The sequence below is a fragment of the Triplophysa dalaica genome, chromosome 24 (genome assembly GCF_015846415.1).
Source record: "Triplophysa dalaica isolate WHDGS20190420 chromosome 24, ASM1584641v1, whole genome shotgun sequence".
NCBI lineage: Eukaryota > Metazoa > Chordata > Actinopteri > Cypriniformes > Nemacheilidae > Triplophysa > Triplophysa dalaica.
Window position 1 is genome coordinate 10961000 of NC_079565.1, and position 24331 is coordinate 10985330.

Below are 24331 nucleotides of genomic sequence, written 5' to 3' on the forward strand. Positions count from 1 at the left end.
CTTTTCTGGACCTTGACAACAACTATATCTAACCATGATGTCAATGAGGAGGCCTGTAAATCTTTTGGGATGTCACCTAAAGTTTCCCCTTTAAAAAATTTCTCAATGTTGAAATTTGGTTTATGTGCACTTTGTGAAAAAGTGGGTTTCTGCCATCAGTTTTATTCAACTTTGTTGATTGGATGAATAAGTGCTTAGACCCGCCTATGTGTAGGTTTGCGTATCGTTATTGGTCAATTAACTTGTCGGTTGGAAAGACGAGCGGCGCATCTTTTAAGTTGGTTTGTCAACCGCCATTAAACACAGAAAAAGAAGAAGAACGACGAGCAGCGACCTTGACATCGGGGTTACTGAGGAGATCGGTCCGAAAAAAAACATCTACTTTATATGACCGAAAATCGCGAGTTATACATTATATTTTCTTTGTAAGGGTCTGTTGTACGGTTAAGTGTCTTTAATGACGTAAACTTTGTGTAAACTACTTGTTTATTGAGACTGTTCACGGGTTTAAAACCTTCAGGCCCGTGTGAGAGACAGACACTTTCGGCTTGCATTACGTTTACCGTTAGTTGCCGCATTATACAGCGATATCGATCTTGCTATTGAGCTCTAGTTAGACTATTAGTGCTCATTATTCGCCTTGAGACACGAACTAGGAATCGGAAAGACAGCGAGGGACGGACGGTTAGCGTACCTCCAACCACCGGGAGTGTTTTGGGCAAGTTACCTTTATCCTCATGGGACGGCCGGCTGTTCGTGAAAGATCGTGTTTACCGTGCACAGAAGAAGATCGTGTGAGTGCGTAAAGAACACAGGTAACGTACATTTTATGGGTTTTATTTTGCTCGCTGAATAGGAAAGAGGCTAATAAACTGTTTCCTAGGCCGCTACGCCAGGTGCAACGACTCAACTTAACTGCATTGGGACTACCAGTGCTTCTGGTTAAAGAGTAAATATGTTGTGATTTTATGGCTGGAACGATATATCGTGTATATGAAGTTTCTCAATGAATTACGGTTAAATGCCACCACACCCGAAAGCCAGAGGGCGCCCTCGCGAAGAAACTCCGAATATGGGACACAGAAGGAGAACGCAAGTTCAACTACAAACGGTATAAACGATTCAATCTCGTAGTTAATTCAGATCGAGCAGAACTTCCTTCTGATCAAAGAGCCTTAGTTGACAAAAGAGCTGTGAATAAAACACAGAGTCGATTTAAATAACGACCTAGTAAGGTATAATTAATTTGAGTCCATATATATTGTCACAGCACTAGGGCTACTTTGGTTTCTTGAGGGTCCAACAACAAGTTTACATACATATGTACGTATGTAATTTTCTAATAATAGGCAGTTATTATTAATTTACTTGACTGACTCTAAGATGATTTGCTCGGCGATTCATCTGTCTAATCCCCTCCTTTCTGTCAGCCTACTCTGATCTGATGTGTTATTTATTTATATTTATCTTCTGGTTATATCGTATTTATACAGGTCAGATGGTCTTGTCTGCTGTGATTGGTCTACCGTGTGCAGTGTTGCAAATGGAACGTAGGCGGGCACTACATGGAGTAACGTCAATCTGACCCTGAACTAAAATTAGTACAACAGAGGACTAGTTGGCCAAGTCAATATCTCGTGCGCTCCAACAACAAGCGATTGGTTTATTACCCGCAGAATAACCTTGGTTGTGCCATGCAGGCCCACGCTTGAACGCACCAACGGAAATGTATGCCAATAAGTTCTGTTTTAATGTGAAATCTTTTAAATAAAACCGTCCACAACTGAAGAACTACAAAAAGTGACACTTATCGCAACATTTTCATTACACTCATATTTGTCACAGTGATGTAAACTTCCGCCGGTGGCAGTTCACCACCATCATGGCACTATACTACCGCGTGGTGCGGTTGTCACGGCCACCGTCACACCCCTAAATCAGATGTGTTATTTATTTATATTTAACTTCTGGCTACATCATATTTATACAGTAGGAAGACAGACAACATGTATAACGATGAAGTTTGAATATATGCACAAATTATGAGAGTACAGTGGCCTGTATGACTGGTGTTCATGGGATCTTTAGGTCTTTATCGCTCTTCACTGCGACTCCCTGTCTTTAAATTTGTTAATTCTCGCACTTGTCTTTGCACTGCGAGTATCTGGTAACTCAACACACGTCTCCCAAAATTGGAGGTAGCAGCGTATCATGCCAAAGCGCTCACGTGGCGAGCCAATGAAAGTTTCACATTTGCTCGCCTAAAGTTAAACTTTATAAAAAATATCAACAGATTTACAAAGTGACCTGACTTCTGAAATACGTGAGAATGAGCTTTTTTATATGCACGCGCAGATCCTTGCACCAAAATGTACTAAAATTGATTTGAACTTGTAGAGTCTGAAAAAACAGAGTAGACTTAAAGGAGAAAATAAAAGGGATTTCATATGATCGTACAGGTTACATTTACATTTACATTTAGTCATTTGGCAGACGCTTTTATCCAAAGCGACTTACAGTGCACTTATTACAGGGACAATCCCCCTGGAGCAACATGGAGTAAAGTGTCTTGCTCAAGGACACACTGGTGGTGTCTGCTGGGATCGAACCAGCAACCTTTGATTTACCAGTTCAGTGGTTTAACCCACTAGACCACCATCTCCTACATATTACATATTTTAAGCCCAGGCACAGACAAGCCAAAGAAAACAAATGCTCATCATGTCACTTCTTGCAGACGCTAAAACGATCCAGTCAGGGTTGGCGCATCAGCAAATACAGAAATATTTATGATCATAACGTAATGAAAGTAGAACACATAACCCTGTTTTAGCCACATTTAATTTCGGAAATGAACAGTTTGTTTAATACATTCTTTAGTCTTTAAAACCGTAAGAATATTACTTTTTGTCCCCAACTGTAAGATAATTACTTTTTGTCTATAGGTAGAAGGTTAAAAAGTCTAGTCGATGGAACACACAAAGTTGCAGGATCCTGGAGACTAGGAATGACACAGACACAGAATTGCAGTTCAATCAGAGTCCAAAATATTGACTATAGTTCCAATACTTATACTCATATAAGAGGAAGTATATATGTGATTGAAAGCTATGTCATGGAAACATACCAGACCAATATTGATATTTTTCTCGTGAGATTTGGCAAATAAAATTAACCTTAAATGCAGAACACAGATATGAAAGGGTGAATCCTAGCATGCACACATACTTTAATGTTTCCTAAATGATCAGAATGGTTATTGTCCCGTTTACTCTTCACGTCTGTTCAAATCTGCTTATATTTGGTGTTGACTTTATTTACGTCATAGTTCCTTGTTCTTAGTTTATTTTGATTATTTTATACATTATTGAAATAAACTGGATTACAATCAAGTGTTTTGGGGCAACTTATGTGGCACAGACTGTTGAAAACACCTCCAATAACAGCACACAAAATACTAATTTACTGTATTTTCTTATGATTAAACATTTTTACAAAATATAACAAAAGTTGTGATAGCAGCAACATCTCAAAGGGCCTCATAACATATATATTTTATATACATTTATATTGTATAACCGCATCTACAGGTTTTTCTTTAACCAACAAAATTGAAAGATTTCAATGTGAAGTGCAAATGCGTCCGCAGGTGATGAAGTTTCCTCAGCAACTTGTTATTATCTGTGGTGTTCCAGGAAACTGTAGAGGCTGATGATCGTTCAGACCTCATCGTGACTCGCTCGATTTCCGAGAGCTCTCAGGTAAATCCCTGTATATCCGAGAGATCTCAAGCAATTCCCTCGGTTTAGGAGCGTTCACAAGTAAATCACTCGGTTTCCGAGAGCAAAGGGGGAAATTCCCTTAGTTTCCTCAGTTTTTACACACAGCATACATTTACAGCTTTAAAAGTCATTCTCAAATGTGAAAGAAATTTGATTAAAATGAGTAAAATAATGACACAATTTACCAGAATGAACTTGTTCAGTGGCAGTGACGCGAGTGAAACGTCTAAATCCCTTCTAGATCATCTCTGCCAAATGAAAATAAACATTAACTGACAGAATCGTAATGATTTCACATGATCTTAACTTTTCCAACGGTTACAGATTACAGAAATACATGTCAAAAGATTTATGTATATAATTTATAGAGGAAAAACTTAATCATTTGTGAACGAAAATGAACATTTCATTACTCCCTCTCTGATGCTTTCAAGCTCTGTTGGTTGCGAAATCTCTGCACCGAGCAACAGGTGTTAAATCACACGATAATCGCAGACACTCCTCTCTGGTAGTGTGGTTGGTTGTTGTCTCCTCATAGATATGTGAATAATTTTGTCTCTGGGTTGTTCCCAAGTGATGACGTCTTGTTGACCTTGCATAACAAGTCATTTAAATTACTGTGTCACAGTTCGGATTAGGTCACCAGTCCCCTCCAGTGGTATTTTTGGAAATTGGGTACAAACATAGCAGTTCCTGTAGATCACATATGTCAGAGTCAAGGCCCGCGGGCCACATCCGGCCCGCGAGAAGGTTTTTTACGGCCCCTGGGATGATCTTGATTTATTATTAGAACCGGCCCGCAGACCGCAGCAAGCCGGCAGCCCGCAGATCTTTTACACGCACCAATACTACATTTCCCACAATGCAACGGTGACGCACCGAGCAGTAGGCTGCTTCATTTCAATATTTATTGGCACAGCAGTCGTCAGCATCACAGTAAAATTAACTTTCAGATACCCATCAAAAATGGCAAAACGGAAGGTGGACACTGAGAACCGGGGGTTTCAAACAAGGTGGGAGTCGGAGTATATGTTCACGGAGGTAGCTGGAAAACCTGTGTGTCTTCTGTGTGGAGAAAGTGTGGCGGTACTGAAAGAGTATAATCTGAGACGACATTATGAAACGAAACACGCGGACAAAAACAAGAATATGGACATGGAACAAAGGCTACAAAAAGCAGAGGAATTAAAACGAGGCCTCAAATCTCGACAGGCTCTGTTCAAAAAAGCCAAATCACAAGGCCAGGCTGCTGTCAAGGCCAGTTTTATTTTGGCAGAAGAGATCGCTAAATCAGCCCGGCCATTTACGGAGGGGGATTTCATCAAAAACTGCATGATTAAAGTTTGTGACGAAGTTTGCCCAGAAAAAAGGCAACTCTTTTTAAATGTGAGTCTGAGCAGAAACACCATTGCCGAGAGAGTAGACCAGTTGTCCATCAATCTAAAAGAGCAGCTTGTGAAAAAGGGAAAAGATTTCATTGCATATTCCTTGGCTGTGGATGAGAGCACCGACATTTCTGACATTGCCCAGTTGTCAATTTTCATCCGCGGAGTGGACTCCAGCCTAAGCGTGACAGAGGAGTTTTTGGCTTTACGTCCTATGCATGGCACAACTACGGGGCATGATTTGTATGAAGAGGTGTCAAGATGTGTAAATGAGATGGAGCTGCCTTGGGAAAAACTCGTAGGTTTGACAACCGACGGAGCACCTGCGATGTGTGGACACAGGAGCGGACTGGTGGCGAAGATACGGGAAAAGATGCAAGAGGAAAACGCGACAGGTGAGCTGACAGCTTATCATTGTATCATACACCAGGAAGCGTTGTGCGGTAAAGCCTTGAAAATGGAGCATCTAATGAGCATCATCACGCGCACAGTTAACTTTATCAGAGCCAAAGGTTTGAATCACCGCCAGTTCAAGGCATTTCTGACGGAGTTAGAAACGGAGCATGGTGATTTGCCTTATCACACAGAGGTGCGATGGCTAAGCCAGGGAAAGGTGCTTCAAAGATGTTTCGAGCTTCGTGAGGAGATTTGTCTGTTCTTGGACAGCAAAGGGAAAGACACAACACAACTCCGAGACGAAATGTTTCTGTGTGAAATGGCTTTTCTGTGTGACATTACGAGTCATCTGAATGCAATGAACTTGCAGCTGCAGGGTCGGGATCATGTCATCTCTGATATGTACAGTACAGTGAAGGCATTTAAAACCAAACTGACTCTGTGGGAGACGCAGATGCGGAAAGAAAATTTGAGCCACTTTCCCAGCTGCCAGACCATGAAAGAGAAGCTCTCTACCAGTGCGTTCCCGAGCGCACAGTTGGCTGATAAAATAGGTATGCTTGCCGCTGACTTTCGACGCCGATTTGCTGACTTTGAAGCACAAAAAAGCAGGTTGGAACTGCTCGGTAACCCATTTGCTGTTGACGTGGAAAGCTCACCACCAAACCTCCAAATGGAGTTGATTGACCTCCAATGCAATGATGCACTGAGGGCAAAATATGCGGCAGTGGGTGCTGCGGAGTTCGCCCGTTTCCTCCCCGACACAATGCCCCAGCTGCGCATCCAGGCTGCTCAAACGTTGTCTATGTTTGGCAGCACATACCTGTGTGAACAACTGTTTTCTTTGATGAACCTGAACAAAACATCACACAGAAGTCGACTTACTGCTGAACACCTCCACTCAATTCTGAGGATTTCCTCAGCTCAGAGCCTTACCCCGAACATTGATGAACTTGTGGAAAAGATGGGACACCACCAAGTATCACCCTCAACCTCAAACAAGTGAACATTACTGTACAATCACATATTTAGAGTTTTTACTCAGTTCAAGTTTAAAAGTTAAAGTTTAATATTTGTTTTCACTGCATGTTACTTCTCCTTAAACAAAGTGTTGTTTTTGATTAATAGATTTTTGCACTTTATTTTATTGTATTTCAATCCAATTATATTTTAAAAATATTTCAGTTGAGTGGATGATAGAAAATTGCTATTATTGTTTTTTTCTTTGAAGTAAATTTAGCCCACTTTTGCTAAAATAGAAAATATAGGCTACTGATGGTGCCTTGAATACCGGTTTCTTTCATTTAATGTTCATGTTATGGGGATTTTTATATAAAGGAAATTTGTCTTTTGTGTCTGTTGAAAATTAAAGATTACTGACAGAGCCATAAGAAAATATTGCTTTATTTATCTGATCATATTGGAATATATTTGTTAGGTTTTCAGTAGGTTCAATTAGGTTCACTAGACTATATGCGTCATTGAAAAATTTTTCAATGAACATTCGAACAGTCCGGCCCTCGGCTTGTAGCTAAATTTTTTATTTGGCCCTCCGTCCATTTGACTTTGACACCCCTGCTGTAGATTCTTGCCTTTTGGTTCGTCAGTCTCCACCACATGTTCATTGAATGAGGATGTGGAGGACCAAGGTGGTCCGTCCCTTTGTCTAAGGTAGCGATGAATCCATCGTTGATGTGTCGTTTGCTGCGAAGTGTTGATCCTTTGCTCAGAACGTGTAATGTCAGTCAGTTTGTCAAACTTCTTTACGGCGTCAATCGTTGCATCAAGCTTCACAGTGTCATTTTGTGTAGTTGAATTCTGGGGTAACAATGACCAGGTGTTTGATAGTCGTGTTTGTTTGCATGATAAATGGCAAAACACTCAGATAGATGAGAAATAACAGCATACATGTTGCAATCCTTAAGTCACAAAGTCTAAAAAGTCTCAATGTCCGTTCAAGCCGTATCTGCTGCTCCATGATCACACAATGTCTTAATTTACATTGTTATAGGTCGGGGTATATTGCCAGGTATTGCAGCCAAACTTGGTGTGCTGTATGGTTAAAATGTTGTGTGCCTCGATCAAGCACTGAGTTAATTCCAAGGGCGGTTTTAGGTAATAGATATTGTTTAGCTATTGTAGTATATGCTGCTAGTATACTGTTGCTCGGAATGCTCGGGAGTGTCTGATGTCGAATTTGTCCAGTTAGCTTAATGGCTCGCAGTGATGAACATGGATCTCATGGAAATCATCTGGAGTCTTTCACTCTTGTTGGCTGTAATCATCTATTGTCAAAGGCACTATTTGCTTCCACATTTAATAAAGTTCAATTGTTGGGGTAGAAAGTATCGTAATAGGTTCAGAGGTTTGATCAATGTTCGTATGCTATTGTGTCACATAGCCAGTCACATCGAGCAGTTTGAAAGTGAAAGGTGAATCTGGTTTTCTCAAAGATAGTAGTTATTTTCTGTTGTCGGGATGGGCATTGGATGTGGTCATGTCAAGATACTTGGGTCCTTCAGGTCGACTTGTGCCGCCCAGGGACCCACACTACAGCTAGACTAGATGGAAGCCGCCTGGACGAAACAGTCTTCAGATTGGCGCCACAACTGGATGCTCCATAAATCAGGTTCAGCAGCTCACCTGGATGGCAGCTTCTCGGAATTTGAAAAGATACAATAACAAATACACACATGTGCACCAGGTGCACTCACTTAACAGTTTGATTATATGAATAAAATAATAAATGAAAAGTATATGTATATATATATATATATAATTTATAATAAACAAAAAACCAAACAAAACAAAATATCTAGCTGTGTCTGCCTTACCAATTCTATGAAGCTATCTATACAAGTTCACATGTGAAAGTACACAATTATACGCTGCCTCCCTTACTATCCAAAAACAGAGCGAACAGTAAAAGAAAATCCATCAAAACCTTCTATATCCATTCTTAGTGTTAAATGTCAGGGATAAGGTTCATTAAATGACTGAACATAAAAAAGTAAAATAAATGTTTAACTCTGTTGTATTGACATATTTAAATTAGATAAGATTTGTCAAGTATTTAAATCCCTTTTGTTTTTTAAGTGCAGCAGTAATCTCAAGCAGACACTTTGTTTTCTGCAAATGACCAGTTTTTCCAGGTTATTTTACTTCAAGGGGGTTTCTAATTGTATCAGGTGCACTCACAAGTAAAAAATATTCTGATGATTGTTATACAGTTAAATAATATTTGTATTATTATTTTGATTCATCCAAACAAATATAAATTCAAAACCAGACTTAATTTCATTTCCAGCCTTTATCTTAGTTGGCATATTTCATGGTTGATCAAATTAATCCAGAGAAACCGAATCTTCACACTCTGAAAGGAATATTTCAGTGTTTAATAAATATCACCAAAATAAACAACTATATGAACTTAATAAAATATTTTGAAACCTTTTGAAGTGATTTTCCAGTGATAAATAATAGTAGTTAAAAGTAAATTGTATTTATATAACACATCTTCACAAAGCAGAGCTATCCAAAATGCTGTTCAACATAAAATAAAACGGTAATTAACAAACTGACAAAACAGACAGCAATAAAATATGTTTAAAATGCCAATGAAAAAATGTATGTCTTCATCCTCTATTAAAGGGGTGATTCGCCGGAAATATGTGTTTTTCTTTGTCTTCGGTGTGTTATAAATCGGCAATGCATGTATTACACACGTAAAATTGCAAAAATGTAAGTGTCGGAACAAAAGATGTATTTTATCTAGAAGCGAATGCTCACCCAGACCTGCCTGAAACACCTTGTGTAACCACACCCCGGCAAATCTAAAATATCAGCGCGTTTCACAGAGGCGGAGCAAAGAGGAGATACAAAAATGCACGGTATGTGGAAAATACAGCGTTTTTCTTACCTTAAAATGTGTATACACATTGTATTACATCAAAAGCAAACAATAATATAAATTTTGACCCCTTTAAAAAAACAATAATGGAAGATGCAAGATGGATCTCCGGAAGAAATTGGTTCCAAAAACAAGGGGCAATGACATAGAATGTTCTGTCACTGTTAGATTTTAACCGAAACCAAGGGTCAAATAACAAGCCCTTGTTAGTGGATCTTAAAAGGTATAAGAAAATCTTTCAAATAAGATGGTGGTTGACCATTAAAAACTTAAAAAATGAAAAACAGAATCTTGAACTGAACTTTAAGCTGGACCAGAAACTAAATTAAGCTAAAATCTATTTCATAGCCCCTGTCCACATTCTTGCATCTGCATTTTGTACCAGCTGGAGGCGTGAAAGCCACGAGTACAGAATTACATCTGTCTAAACGTGAGGTACAAAAGCAGAAATTACCTTCTCCAGAGCTTGAAAGGATAAAAACGATTAAAGTATGGAAATCTCCCGTTTCTTCTACATAGCCTACTCAAATACTGGATAAGACCTAAAAGCATGGTTAAATTAATTCACTTCAATGCATTCAAATTAGTGGTGGGCATAGATTTTTTTTTTTAATCTAGATTAAAATGGCTCATTTGATTTCTGCCGACGGCATTCAGAATATGTGTGCTACCCAAATAATGACTAAAAGTAAGTCTTTGAGAATGGGTTTCTCAAGCCAGGTGGCACATTAGACCAGGAGCTCATCTCCTGTTTCCAAAATGCATCACAAACTGCTTGAGAAAGCTGTTCTACTATGATAATTTGTGATAAAAATTAAATTATGTTCAATAAAATGTACTTGTGTTTACTTCCGCATTAGCTAAGGGATGCTTTGCGTTTAGGTGGTACTTGAGACTGGAAGAGCTCCTACAGTACATTTACATTTAGTCATTTAGCAGACGCTTTTATCCAAAGCAACTTACAAAGAGTTAGGGAGCAACAAACGATATTTCATACAGGAGCCATAATACATTAGGTGCAAATACAAAGTTACTGGTTTCAACTAAAGCTTGACCACTACCTGTTGAGAGAAATGTTTTTTTTTATAAACCAATTCCAACCTCAACAACCTAAAGCCTGGCTCAGACTACAGGAGTTTTAAAATCCTGACAGATTTTAAATCTGGTTGCAGCTCACACATAAGGAGAATCTTATCAGATTCTCTTATGTAAAATCCTAAACCTGGCATTACATCTATATTTGAATCTCTTTTTCAAGCACTACAAAAATAGGTTTGCCCTTTGTAAACTTGCATTTATGAATGTGAAATGTCCAGAGAAGAAAACGTTGGGGGTAAAGTTGTGTTTATAAATAAGACTAAATGTAGAAAGTGCAAAAATAAAAATTAATTGATTGGATTTTTTTATATCATAATTGCACATCAAAAGACATTTTAAGACACCCATATACAGGATAATATTAAGATTATCATACCAATGGACGCCTCTTACGTCATCTCACCGGGAAACAGAAGTAAACAAAGCGACATCGCAGTTAATTTCACGTGATCTATTTGTCCTATTATGTAAAAAGTGTATTTCCACGATAGATTAAGGAAATGCAGCGGCTATGCAAAAGGTCTAGAGTGTGTAACTGTACCATTTTAACTGTAGGGCTACAACGGCGTATCCGCGGTGAAAAGCAAATGTTTCTGTAGCAAGGTGTGTAACATTCAATACTGGAATTCTGAGTCTTTGTCGCTCTGAATGATTCTCTGTCTGTCAGTCCAAAGCCGCGGTATCGTATTTTGAGCAGATGGTGCTATATGATTTTTTATTAGGGCTGAAGTTATGACTGTGCTCTGGGCGAGCAGTTTAAATTTAATGTTCATAAATAACGGAAGAAAACAATTGTCGCTGCAGAGAATAAAGATGAATGCCAACGTGATTATAAAATAAAGCAAAAAAAACGCATAAACACATGTATGTGTGCCTATAGACAAATAACAATCTGTTGAACGAAACTACAAGCTGCGCGTTAGCAGTTAATTTACCCGATACATTTAAAACCGACGCGACATCTCCCCAGCTCTTTTCCTTATCTATGCGCTTGTGGTGTGTTTTTGAGGATAAATTATAAAGACAATCCTGTTGTTGCCACACTTTGTTCCTCCATCTCCGCTGTACAACGTACCCTTGCAGGAGCTTTTACGGTTGATATTTTTAAAGGCCTGACAGTCATCTCCGTCAACTTTCAGATCTGTCTCTCATTGGCTGTAGCGAAAGTACCAACGTCATCCGCCCGATTTAAAATCCTAAATATCAGACATGTTTGATATGATCGGGGCGGCTAAGATTTCTCTCGGAGCAGATCGGGAGTTCTAAGATTCGATCTGTGAACGCCTCACATTACGTGATAATCTGGGCCGATTCTCGGGCACCATCGCGTTTCTAGGCCCGATTTTTTCAAAGATTCTCGGGAGGGGAAATCGGGGTAAAATCTGGCCGAGAATCCTATAGTCTGAGCCAGGCTTTAGTCTTGTCGAGGTTTCTATTAGGAAGCGTCTTAAAAATCAATTTTCCCTGAAGCAACCCGCCGGCTTCATAGCTGCATCCATGTTAGCGCGTCACGTTTGATGTGGTAATATCACAGTAACGTTATGTTGTGTTCAGACCAAACGCGAATGGCGCGTCAAGCGCGAGTGATTTTCATATTAAGTCAATGCAAAGAGGCGATAGACTTACTTGCTGCGCGAATCGCGCGAATGAAGCCCTGGTTATGAGATGATGAGGCGACGCGAATCACGCGAGTTGAAAAATCTCGTTCTCGCTCACTGCAATTAAGCTAGGTATACATCCGCGCTAAAATATCAAGGCGAAAGTCATCATAGCTTACGTAGTATAGACCCAGCTCCCAACCCAACTTTGAGAATAGATTAACGGCAACATTTTTTTTATTGCGCGATAAGAGTCTAACGTTAACGCAACACGTTAACGCCGATAACGGCCCACCACTAATTAAAATTCAATAAAAACATTACATTATGCATGAACCAACAATAAATCTCTTTCTACAGTATTCATGAATTTTGTTACTTAATACTAATCCAGTCCCTGCGATGGGTTGGCACTCCATCCAGGGTGTATCCTGCCTTGATGCCCGATGACTCCTGAGATAGGCGCAGGCTCCCCATGACCCGAGGTAGTTCGGATAAGCGGTAGAAAATGGAATGGAATACTAATCCAGTTGTTTATTAGTGTTTGTTCATTGATAAATGTTAACAAATACGACAGTTAATATTTTAAATGGTTTTGAACCACTGGGATGAATAAATGCTGTAGGAGTATTTCCCATTGTTGGGTAACTAATGTTTAGAATTGGAACCTGTCGTGTTAACTGCCTTTTCACACAGCGTGAGCTAGGGGTGGGCGATCTAGAAAAAAAATTCAAATCACGATTTTTTCCAGATAGATCACGATTCACGATTTTATCGCGGTTCTTCTTCAAGTTGGTTTTAAGACTATTTTGCAAATTAAAGGGGCTTCAATACAGCCAAACTAAGTCCCCATATAAAAATATACTCTTTACCATTTATATTTTGAAGAATATTTTAATCAAGTTAATATTTAATGCAAGTGCAAGACCATAAATCAGCTGTTAGAAAAAACTTTACATTTTGAATTTTGTTTTTCATCTTGTTGCGGCACTCGGAGTAAAGCTGTGGAATGGGCGTGGAGGATAAATATTTTTGGCTGGGTATTTCGTAACGTGGATCTACGACTTTGAGCAGTTTTTTAAAGCCCTCATTTTCCACAGTCTTTATGGAAATCATGTCTTTGTCCAGGTAAAATGCGACCGCGTCAGTGACATCTTTGTTCATTCTGTCATACGGATACGGAGTTCCTTTCTCAAATGGTTCTTTCGCTAAAGTCGTTGTTTAAGCCTTTTAGTTTCCGTATGCTTGGTTGTACCTGATTTACTCGCGTGGGATCCCTTTATAATTTGACTGTCGGCATACTCTTTCAGTCCCTTTTATTTTGAGGTGGTTAAAAAGGTTCGTCGTGTTGCCTTACGACGCTCGAATCTTATCATTGCCACATTTGCAAATAACTGTTGTTTGGGCCGTGTCAGTTGGGGAAAACCCAAACCATTTCATTATTACTGATGGAGAACTTTTTTTAGGGACCAAGTCCTCCGTTTTTCCCTCCATCTTCACTGACCGCGTCACTTAATCTTACTGAATTCACAAGCAACGTATACGAGCTTGTTTACATGGCGCAATCTATCGCAAGTATGTGGACGAATTCTATAGAACAGCACTATATATGACGATTTAACGATTTTCCCGAAAAAGTGGATCGTGCAGTCATTTTAATCGTTCGCGATCTAATATCGTCATATCGCACACCCCTAGCGTGAGCTACCATTACACAAACACCACACAGTATAGGTCTGAAACTTAGTTGCTTTATTTAATCGTCCCTATATGAACAATACCACAGAAACTAGTTGTGAAGTGATATCAAAGCTGGTAAACCGAGTGTTGGCCAGTCACAAAATAAATCATAATGCATAGGCGATTGTTATCATTCCCATAGGGCGTCGATTTGGGTAGGGACGGTTCTGTGCCAATATTCAGGCAACATTAAATGGTCTTTACCAATAATTTCAAACACACGGTTAATCTACAGATATATGACCACTGATGTGCGTATGTGTCTTTTTTTGCACTTATTACTTATTTTATTCAACAATTATTTATCCAGGAATTATTTAATTGAAATTAAAATCTTTTTCAATCGCATTCTGAAAAATTAGCTGAGTTAGTCATACACAAATAGTTTAGTTTTCTGCAATGTGTCGCCAATAGAATTGGTTTTGCCTTCTCACTTAAACGTTAGTTGTTTACATCTATGAGGATGGCCAAGTATAGTTGAATATCATGAGAAACCAACTGTTTCCTATGCATTTAATATATACATATTATTTTATATGCATTTAAGGCAATAGAAAATGTTTTCGTCTTTGCCTTGAATATGTAAGTAATCTACTCGCGCAAAAAAAAAAATTCCCTTTTGGTGTGAACACAATTATTGAAACAAACCGTTTGACACGTCCAGATATGTGAAGACGCTCATGAGTGAAAATAAATGTAAATAAATAATTATTAAGTTATAATTACTGATTATACGAGAACTTAAACTGAAATCTTCTGTGCATTTTCACAACCTTAACTATGACCATTTTCTTGAATTGTAATTAACAAATAAATAAATTAAATAAAAAGGATATAATGAGATGTACCGCCCATCCCTACCTAGTAATAAGCTAGAATACCATAGCAACCCTCAGTAGATAATAAATAAAAGAGAATAATGAACCTCAGCAATGACTAGAAACCAGATGAAACACCTAACACATAACTATCTGATGCAGTCTACTAACGTCTAGTCACACCCTAACTAGAAAAAACACCCTAGTAACCAGCTACAACACCTAGCAACACATAATTACCAGCCAAAATATTCTAGCAATAAGTAGGGATGTGACGATTCACCGTGAGAGGGTTGAAATGTAAAATAAATCTGAATTCCTGTCGGGTAAACCCGCCATGTCTTGATTTTATTCACTTGCAGCATGATGTGAAGATCTCAGTCATCCACAAGATCGGACATTTATATGCACTTCATCCAGTCTATCAAGTCCTGAGGGTTCTCGAAGTGAAAATAAAAGATTAAACATACCTCTGGGTCCAAATGGAACTTTTCTTGCCACTCAGGAAGCTTGAGGTTAAGGCAAAGCTCTTTGTACTTTCTTTAGAATTCTAAACACTTCTCGATCCTCTCGTATTCTCTGTAATCAGGTTGTATAACAGGAATGGTATTAATAATGGTAAAACAAGCTTTGTCTGCATCTGTTTTCAAAGGATTGTAACGTTTGTGTCTACTTAAAATTTAGTGTGTAGATCCACATGAACATCGAGTCTGTCCATCTCTTGAGCCCTAATAGAAAACATTATGTTCAGAGTCATGTCTTTTGAAATATCGGCATCAAACAAATGCATGCATGTATAGATACAGTGGTCCCATAATATCTATAAATTTAAGCCTTTACAAATGTACAACAATGAAAAATGTCTTACAAAAATGTCAATGAAAGATTTCAATGTTTCAATGTTTAGACTGCAGAACTAAGCTCAACCGCTAGATGTCCATGTATCACACAGGGGTGCCTATCCCGGACAATTGCATAACTCGCTGGTTATACAAATTAATCTTTACATAAATTAAATGAAATATAAAAAGTTATATGGAAACTAGCCAAACACAAATATGTAAAAATAAGTCAAGTCACGTCAAGTCACGGATAAAGGTAGTTCACCCCAGAACAAAGATTCTGTCATGATTTACTCACCCTCTTGACATTTCAAATCTGTGTGACTGTATAATGTATAAATGTATAGGAACGAAAGAAGATATTTTGAAGAAAGTTAGTGACAGAAAACCGTTGGTCCCCATTGACTTTTTCTTCATAAAATAGAAGTCAATGGGGACCAATGGTTTTCTGTTGCCAACTTTCTTCAAAATATCTTCTTTTGGGTTCTGCTGAAGAAAGAAAGTCATAGAGGTTTCAAATGTCAAGAGGGTGAGTAAATGATGACAGAATTTTCAGTTTGGGGGTGAACTACTACATTAAAGCTTATGTTATCAAACATAATAAGGTGTGGCAAATATTAATGAAGGGTAAAATTAGGTATTCGAGTTATGGTGAAGGCTAAGAAAAGATTGTTAGTGATTCATGGCTTACATTTTCATCTATTCTTTATATAAAGGCTTTGAATCCATAGAATATATTACACAATTGTGTTCTATTTTTATTGTGCTTTTTAAAGATTGTCAGGCCCTGGTCAAACAAAGTTTCATCAAACGTGGAACTTTTTTTGTTTTATGTGAAAAGTTACATGGGTTTGAAATGACATAAGGTTGAGTACAAATAAAAAAAATTAGGGGCGTTCTTCATCTGCAAAATGGTTATTGTCTTTTCCCCGTGTTAATTTTTTTTAGAGGGAAATGCACATCCACTCACCTTGGAAAAAATTCTAGCTTTTGCATCTGGGTGCACTGCTATTCCTAGGCTGGGGTTCCCAGTACAACCCAAGCTAGAGTTCCTGCACCCACAGGCAAATACCTGCAGCATTGTTTTAAGGCTGCCAATTCACCAGAGTTATGAACTTTTTAGAGAAAACATGGAAAGTGTTTTTTTGCAGTCACCTTATTTTGGTGTGATATAGACAATGTATTGCCAATTTGGCATTTATTGTTCTAGAATTGAAACATGTTAATGTGTTATTGTGATTTAAATATTTTTTATACTGCTCTTTTAAATCATTTAGGATTACACTCATTAAAATGTACACCTTAATTAAAATATGCAGTAGTTTATTGATGCCAGTTTGGCATTAATTGTTCTAGAATTGAAACAACATGTTTATGTATTATTGTGACTTAAATATGTTTTATACTGCTCTTTTAAATCATTTAGAAATATGCAGTAGTTTATTGATTTCTTATACAGGTCACTGTACTGGGACAGGGTCAGGGATAAAAACATTCATATTGTTGCCGTTGGTTAAAAACCTGAAGGATTTTACAGTCAAGACCCACACAAAGAACAAACCCGCAGACCCCTTCCACACACACATACACACACACACACACACACAGACTCTTTACATTCAACTGTGGCATGCACTACACATGAACTAGAAACAGAGGGGGGGAAAAACGTAGTTTCATAGGTCTCCCACAAAAGACAAAACATCTTTAAGGACATTGATTCCTAGATCCTCTCGGGGGCTTTGAAGTGGATCGATTTGTTCTGTGAGCTGCTGCATCTCATCATCAGTCAGAGTAAACTGGTTTGGAGGGACAGTAACTCGGTCAGGCCAATGCACACGAGGTGCCACTCCAGCTGAAGAATTCGCCCCACCACTAACTTGTTCTGTATCTCTCACAACTCTACTGGAGTCTAGGGGTCTTGAAACGAAAATGTCCTCCATGGCTGTACTTGGCAGTCTCTGTTGTGCCAGGCAACCCCGGACAAAGATTTGCATGGGGGACTGGTGCGTCTCAGTTCTTAAACCATGATTGTTCCACTGGTGTGTAAAATTTGTTAATTCTTTATTAATTCTTGGAATGTAAACATAATTGTGGAAAGGGGGGCGTGGTCTAGCGCGGTCTGCGGCAGAGGGGCGTGTCGGGAGTATGACGGTGAGTAAGCAGATCAACGCTAGAGTGAAATCACCTGCTTCTTGTTCTAGTAATTGGCGAGGAGACGCATTTAAGGCACGACAAAGGAGAAGAGAAGAGAGAGAGAAACCAGGCTGGGAAAGCGCACATCGACGGACCGAGAGAGACAAGGTGTCTAGGAGTGTCCGAGCAAAAGGAAAGATTCGTCACAACCAAAGAGATTGTGTTATTGAGTGAGCGGGTCTACAACCCGGAAGTATTGTAGTAAATAAAAAGATTCTTACGCTTTCCCAGCGACGCCGACTCCGCCTCCTTTCTTCCTCAAGCCTGAACCTTGTTACAATAATGTAAAGCCCATGTGTGCATTTCATTGTCTACATGCCTTCACTCTCAAGAAAATTGAAAAGGTCATAGTACACATTTGACACCCCACGCCACAGATCAACCCAAAGCCTCTCGATCCTGTGATTGTGTGTACTTCTTCCTCTAAGAGCACTACCTCGGTCCGTGCCTATGAACAAGTTCATAAACAACCACACAACATTGTTCTCTCCTCCATGGTCAGTCCTCACTCTGGAAGGGATTCCATATTTGGAAACAGCATCCAAGAAACAATCCATAACAGTGCTGCTCCGATTGTTGTTGGAAGCACGGAGAAAGGTGATGAGCCGACTGTAGCCATCAATGGCACATATTCTATATCTGAATAAACACACAAACATAATGAAACAACATAAACGTAACAATTGCTTTTCTGAAAAGTAATGACGCTATTAAAAAATATCAAACGACTGCTGTACAGCCAACCACTTTAAATACCATATTTGCATTTATAAACTGCTCAAAAATTGCATGTTTATACTCATAAAATGTATTAACTTAAAATGTTATAATTTAGTAATGGATGTTAGAGTGAGCATAAATTAAGAATTCAAAAAATACCTGATTAGTTTGTGGTTTCCATCAAGATGCCATAAAGAATTAGGTCTTGCAACACGGTAGGACCTTCTGCGTAGTCTCTGAGACATTGCTCGGAGTGCTGCAGCCCTTGGGTTGACCCGATGCATACTGCTCCTCACTCTGCACCTCTGCACACGAATTCCCTCTGCCTTCAGTTGTGAACGAACAGCCTCTGGTCCAAGTTGGTCATTTCCAGCAACTAAGTCTCTAATCTTTTCATCCAAGTCTACATCAGATATGTCCGAGTATGAAGCAAACTGGAACAGATGGAAGTGCCTGGAACAGCAAATACATTTAAAAAAGGAATAAAATAATTAAATCCTTCTATTTTTCCCACAATTTATTATTCTCATATCAGTAACATTAACAAATGACATTGTATTCTCCATAGAGCAGGTTACATCATGGGATGAGGGCTAACATCTTTATTACTGTAGCATTCTGTTAGTTTTCACTAGTTTGAGTTTTGCTGGGGTTTTTTATAAAATCGTACATAATATGAAAATATCTTTCTGTGAAGATACAAACTGGATATCTTAATATTGACTAAGACCATGGAAAAGATTATTAGGTGAAATTAAAATTTGATGCTTGTTATCTCAGAATTAGATTTTTAGACTTTTGCCTGGATTTCACGGTCATAAATATGTCCCCATCCAGAGATTCTGTATTGAATCTCTGCCTTTCCACTGTGAAATGTCCACTTAACATATTTGCGGTGGTACATTAATTAAGCCATCATACATGACAAATCAAACAGTGGATTTGGTATTTCTACCTCTTTCTTGCATCAATAATCAAATTGATCAAAATGTGTGTGGTTATTGGACATATTGATTATATGATACAACTACAACTTACCTTAAACGCCGGTTGACTGTGGATAGGGAGACGTGTAAAATATCAGCAATCTGTGGTGCAGTGAAGCCACATGACAACATAAATGCCATCTGTTCCCGAGTAATGAGATAAGATGGTGCACCCCTGGATCCACTACTTATCAGCGGTGGTTGATATCCTCTAGTGCAGGGGTTCCCAAATTTTTCAGACCACGACCCCCAATATTAGACTGCTGACGACCCGCGACACCCCCCCTCCTCCCCCTCCTTTCTCATCTTTGTGTTTTCCTCCGACAGCTTTTTTTTTTTTTTTAAGGATTTGCGATTTGGTTACATACTGACAGAGCTAAAACAGAAAGGAACACAATCTCTAAGCCAGGCGATTTTATTAACAAATTACGGACAAAAACAAATACATCCCATCCCATACATCCCAGCCCCCCACTACGAGACCCCCCGGGGGGTCGCGATCCCCACTTTGGGAACCACTGCTCTAGTGTCTTCACAAAAATATAATATAATTAGGGGTGTCACGATTTCGATTTTAAATCGGGGGGTCGCGACCCCCACTTTGGGAACCACTGCTCTAGTGTCTTCACAAAAATATAATATAATTAGGGGTGTCACGATTTCGATTTTAAATCGAAATCGATCGAAATTAAGTCACAGTCTCAAACTTCGAATTAAAAAATGGACTTGTCGATGCTGCCACGCCCCCATGTTGCGTCTGGTTACTTGCCAAGCGAAAAAAACACATGTGTTGAAGTGCTGCGAGTCAACCTCCTCTAACAGCCACTCAAAAGACAGCATGGCAACTGCAGATGCAGGAGACCCATCGACAGAACTCGAATCCCCTCCTCTTTCACTGAAGTCGCTGGTGTGGAAGTATTTTGGATTTCCAGTGAGTTATGTTGACAACGTTCGCGTTGTCGACAAAAAAACAACAGTTTGCAAGCTGTGCTATGTGCGTGTACCATAATAACAGCACGACTAACATGGCAGGGCATCTCCGCAGGCACCACAGAAACATAGATTTATCTGTTAAACCAACAACTACACAAACTACTCTTCCGTCTTCATTTGGAATTAAACTTCCAAGCAACTCAATTCGTGCAAATGCAATTACGCGTGCGGTAGGAGTATTCATAGCCGCGGACATGCGACCTCATTCGGTGGTGGAAAACTCCGGTTTTAGGCATTTAATTAGCGTGCTAGAGCCACGCTACGAAATCCCAAATAGAACGCATCTCACAGCTACGGTGATTCCCTCCATGTACAATAATGTAAAAGAGAAAGTTACTGAAGGTCTGAGCAGCGCACATTTAGTTGCCTTGACTACAGATTGCTGGACATCCAGAGCAACACAGAGCTTCATGACTGTCACAGCACATTACATTAATGATGACTGGGAAATTCAAAATCCAGTCCTTCAAACTCGCCCCATATATGAAGCACACACAAGTGAACATTTAGCAGAAGTGCTGAGGGAAGTGGTAGTGGAATGGAAGTTGGACAGACAAAATTCAACCATCCCTGTGACAACAATGCTAAGAACATTGTCAATGCCTCAAATGCAGCAGGATTGTCACCACACATTGGATGTTTAGCCCACACTGTGAATCTGGCCTCCCAGAAGGGGTTGGGAGTAAACCAGATTTCCTGTCTTTTGGGCAGAGTCAGGAGGGTGGTCACTTTTTTCCACAGAAGTACCACTGCAGCAGCCATCTTAAAGTCAAAACAAGACATGCTTCCTCCTCACAAGCTGGTTCAAGATGTCATTACAAGGTGGAACTCCAGCTATGACATGATCACACGCTATTTAGAGCAACAAGCTGCTGTATAATCTGCACTTGCAGAAAAAGACATAAAAAAATGCCAAAGACCTTATCACCCTCTCTGATCAAGATGTGACTGTTCTGGAAGATGTATGTCAGGTACTGAAGCCCCTGAAAACAGTCACAACCTTGATGAGTTCCGAACAGCAGCCTACTGTGTCTATGATCATGCCCCTACAACACACCATCCTGACATCTATGAAACACAGTGACACAGATTCAACAATTGTAAAGGATGTTAAATCTGCTATAGAGGCAAACTTTGAAGAGAGGTATTCAGACCCAAGACTTCAACAGTTCCTGAATGAGAGCACTGCCTTGGATCCTAGGTTTAAGACTTTACCCCACCTGGATGACAAATCTCGGAATGAGATCTTTAATTGTCTGGAGGAGAAAATTTTGCAAGAGCACCCCACACAGGTATGTGATGCATTTAGTCTAATGTGATGAAATAACCATCTTATTCTGTAAGGTAGTTTTTTTTTCCTTCACATTCATAATATTTCAGGAATAGGACTAATCACAATATGCTTTCTGCTTCTTGTTGTCACACTTAAATATAATTTCTGCCTGTTCATTACCTTAAAAAACTGTGTTTTATGTGACAATTTCAGTCTCATGCCTCAGGAGAAGGGTCCAGCCAAAACCCTGCAGAGGATCAAGAAACTGTAGCAACCAGCAGAGGCAGCCCCCCAGCAAAGAGAACAGCACTCAGTGAACTGTTTGGTGATTTTTTCAGCACAGCCTCCACTGCATCATCATCAGCAACCAAACCATGGCCTGATGTTGTGAAAGACGAGATTCAGCTATACAAAATGGCTAAAGTAATTTCTGTGGATTCAAATCCACTTAAATGGTGGAAAGATAATGAGCACCAGTACCTACATTTGTCCAAGCTTGCCAAACGTTATCTTGCTGTACAAGCAACAAGTGTGGCAAGTAAGAGAGTGTTCTCAACAGCAGGGGACATTGTGACAGCTCAAAGAGCAGCCCTCTCTCCAGAGAATGTGGACATTCTCATTTTCTTAAAGAAGAACATGAAAATATAAAAAAAATCACAGTTGTCGTCTGCCCATAGAAATGTAAATAGTTCATATTTTAGCAATATTTTAGTAATATTTTAGCAGTTCTCTTTCCATATTCCTCTTTAAGAAGAACTTAAAACTGCAAAATTGTTACAGTTGTCTTGTGTTGTTATATTATAAAAAATGTTAATGTTTTTGACAACTCAAAGAGCAGCTCTAAACAACATATCCATCTTTAGGAAGAACATGAAAGAATGAAAAAATACAGTCATCATTCTCAGGGGATAAAAAGTAGTTATCAGTGTGGTATATGTTCATCTGTTCGGAAATAGTTTAAGACACTTAATTGTTCAGAGACTATGGACATGTCTGTTTTATTGTTTTTGTTTGTTTTGTTGTGAACTTGAATGTCATCTTTTGTGAAGAAGACTGCACTTACAAAAAGGAAACTGGATGGCAGTTTATTTTAAGTTTTCAATTGACTAAAGATATAAGTTATTGTTACATTATGTTGTTAATAAAAGTTTTAAATTTGACAATGTAGTGTGGTACATTGCAAACAAAGGTCAGATATTATACTGCATAAAAGTCTAGTTTGAAAAATGACAATCTGTGCTTTAAAAAGAATAAATGTAAAAATCGAGAATCGAATCGAACCCTGACCTTAGAATCGAACATGCAATCGAATCGAGGATTTGGAGAATCGTGACGCCCCTAAATATAATGCATTGTTTAAACTCTTGATTACGTTGAATTTAAATGTATTCTCCCTATTATTTGCATGTCAGTGTGAGATTCAAGACTTAGCATCATTACATACTAATCTATTATAGGAAGTGTCCAATTAATGGACATCAAAGTTAGAAATATTTCTAATTAGTTTAAAGGAATTCAAACAGATTGATGGCACTTACCTTCCTGTGCACTATATTCAGAAGATTGAATCTCCTGAATGAAATCTGATACTTCATGAATTATTTCTTCTGCTGCCTGAACATTTAAAAGCCTCCCTTTTGCCCATTCAAAGCTCCTCACCATGCTTTCAAGTCTGCAAATTAAAAAGTAGAGAGTAAGCTTTGTGGTTTTATAGCTACCCACTGCCTTGCCCCACACTCAGGGCTGGAAATGTGAGGACAATATAGTGTATTATTTTCATCCATGAAAAAGCTATGCCTTACACAAACTGTACACATTTTTTACACAGGGATATACAAATATATATATGTTTATATCCTGCCCGTGCAGTGTTACTGGACATTTCCACAATTGTGTATATATCTCAATATCAATTTATTTATAAACAATCACATTGTATAGTGCTGTACAGTGTTATAAATACATATAAAATAAGAACAACAACAACAAAAATCACATTTCATTAGATGTAAAAATATATACGTTTTTAACTTTACTTTAAAAGTGTTTAAAGTTTGTGCATACTTATAAATGGACAGTTTTTGTCAGCTGAAAACTATTGATATTATGTGTGTGATTAATAATCATTTGTATTATGATTTAAAAATGATCGAAACAATGTAGACAACGTTTAGGAAAGTAGATTAAGAACCTGGTTCAGGTAACGTTAGGCTGCAAAGAGAAAAAGGGAACTGACTGACTGGTCACAAGTTTTGCTAACTTATCCTAACCACTGCTGACACAAATTGTTCTGGCAAATCCTCAGATCGTGTCTTGGCATGCAACCTAGATAATATACAGTAACAAAATATAATCGAGATCTCGTTATATTTGTTGATTTCTATCTCAGCCTACATAAATAAAAATAACATTTAGTTCTATAACAATATCTGTTAAGATTTGTGTCCAAAACATGAATATTACAGCCTGCAAACTTTGGTAATGTCAATCCAGTCAGCTAACGTTAAGTTAGTAGCCAACGTTAGCTCAACCCGACAGATAAAACTCAATTTCTAAATAAATAATTTGGGAGAACATTGAAATGATCCTTACCT

General features: G+C 38.7%; 2 protein-coding genes and 1 long non-coding RNA gene across 3 annotated transcripts; all 3 read left to right on the forward strand.

Annotated features, from left to right (window-relative positions):
* The first annotated feature begins 276 nt into the window (after window positions 1-276).
* On the forward strand, window positions 277-1772 carry LOC130414446 (uncharacterized). The gene is made up of 3 exons (XR_008905610.1): window positions 277-815; window positions 884-1111; window positions 1494-1772. It is a non-coding gene; the product is annotated as an uncharacterized LOC130414446 (long non-coding RNA).
* Window positions 1773-4458: 2686 nt separating this feature from the next.
* On the forward strand, window positions 4459-7133 carry LOC130414280 (general transcription factor II-I repeat domain-containing protein 2-like). Its single transcript, XM_056740113.1, has one exon. It carries the CDS (start codon window positions 4749-4751, stop codon window positions 6567-6569), a length of 1821 nt encoding a protein of 606 aa, XP_056596091.1. The 5' UTR covers window positions 4459-4748; the 3' UTR covers window positions 6570-7133.
* Window positions 7134-18668: 11535 nt separating this feature from the next.
* Window positions 18669-23004, forward strand: LOC130414354 (uncharacterized). Its single transcript, XM_056740207.1, has 2 exons — window positions 18669-21756; window positions 21951-23004. The coding sequence occupies exons 1-2, from the start codon at window positions 21469-21471 to the stop codon at window positions 22383-22385; spliced, it is 723 nt and encodes a 240-aa protein (XP_056596185.1). The 5' UTR covers window positions 18669-21468; the 3' UTR covers window positions 22386-23004.
* The last annotated feature ends 1327 nt before the right edge of the window (window positions 23005-24331 follow it).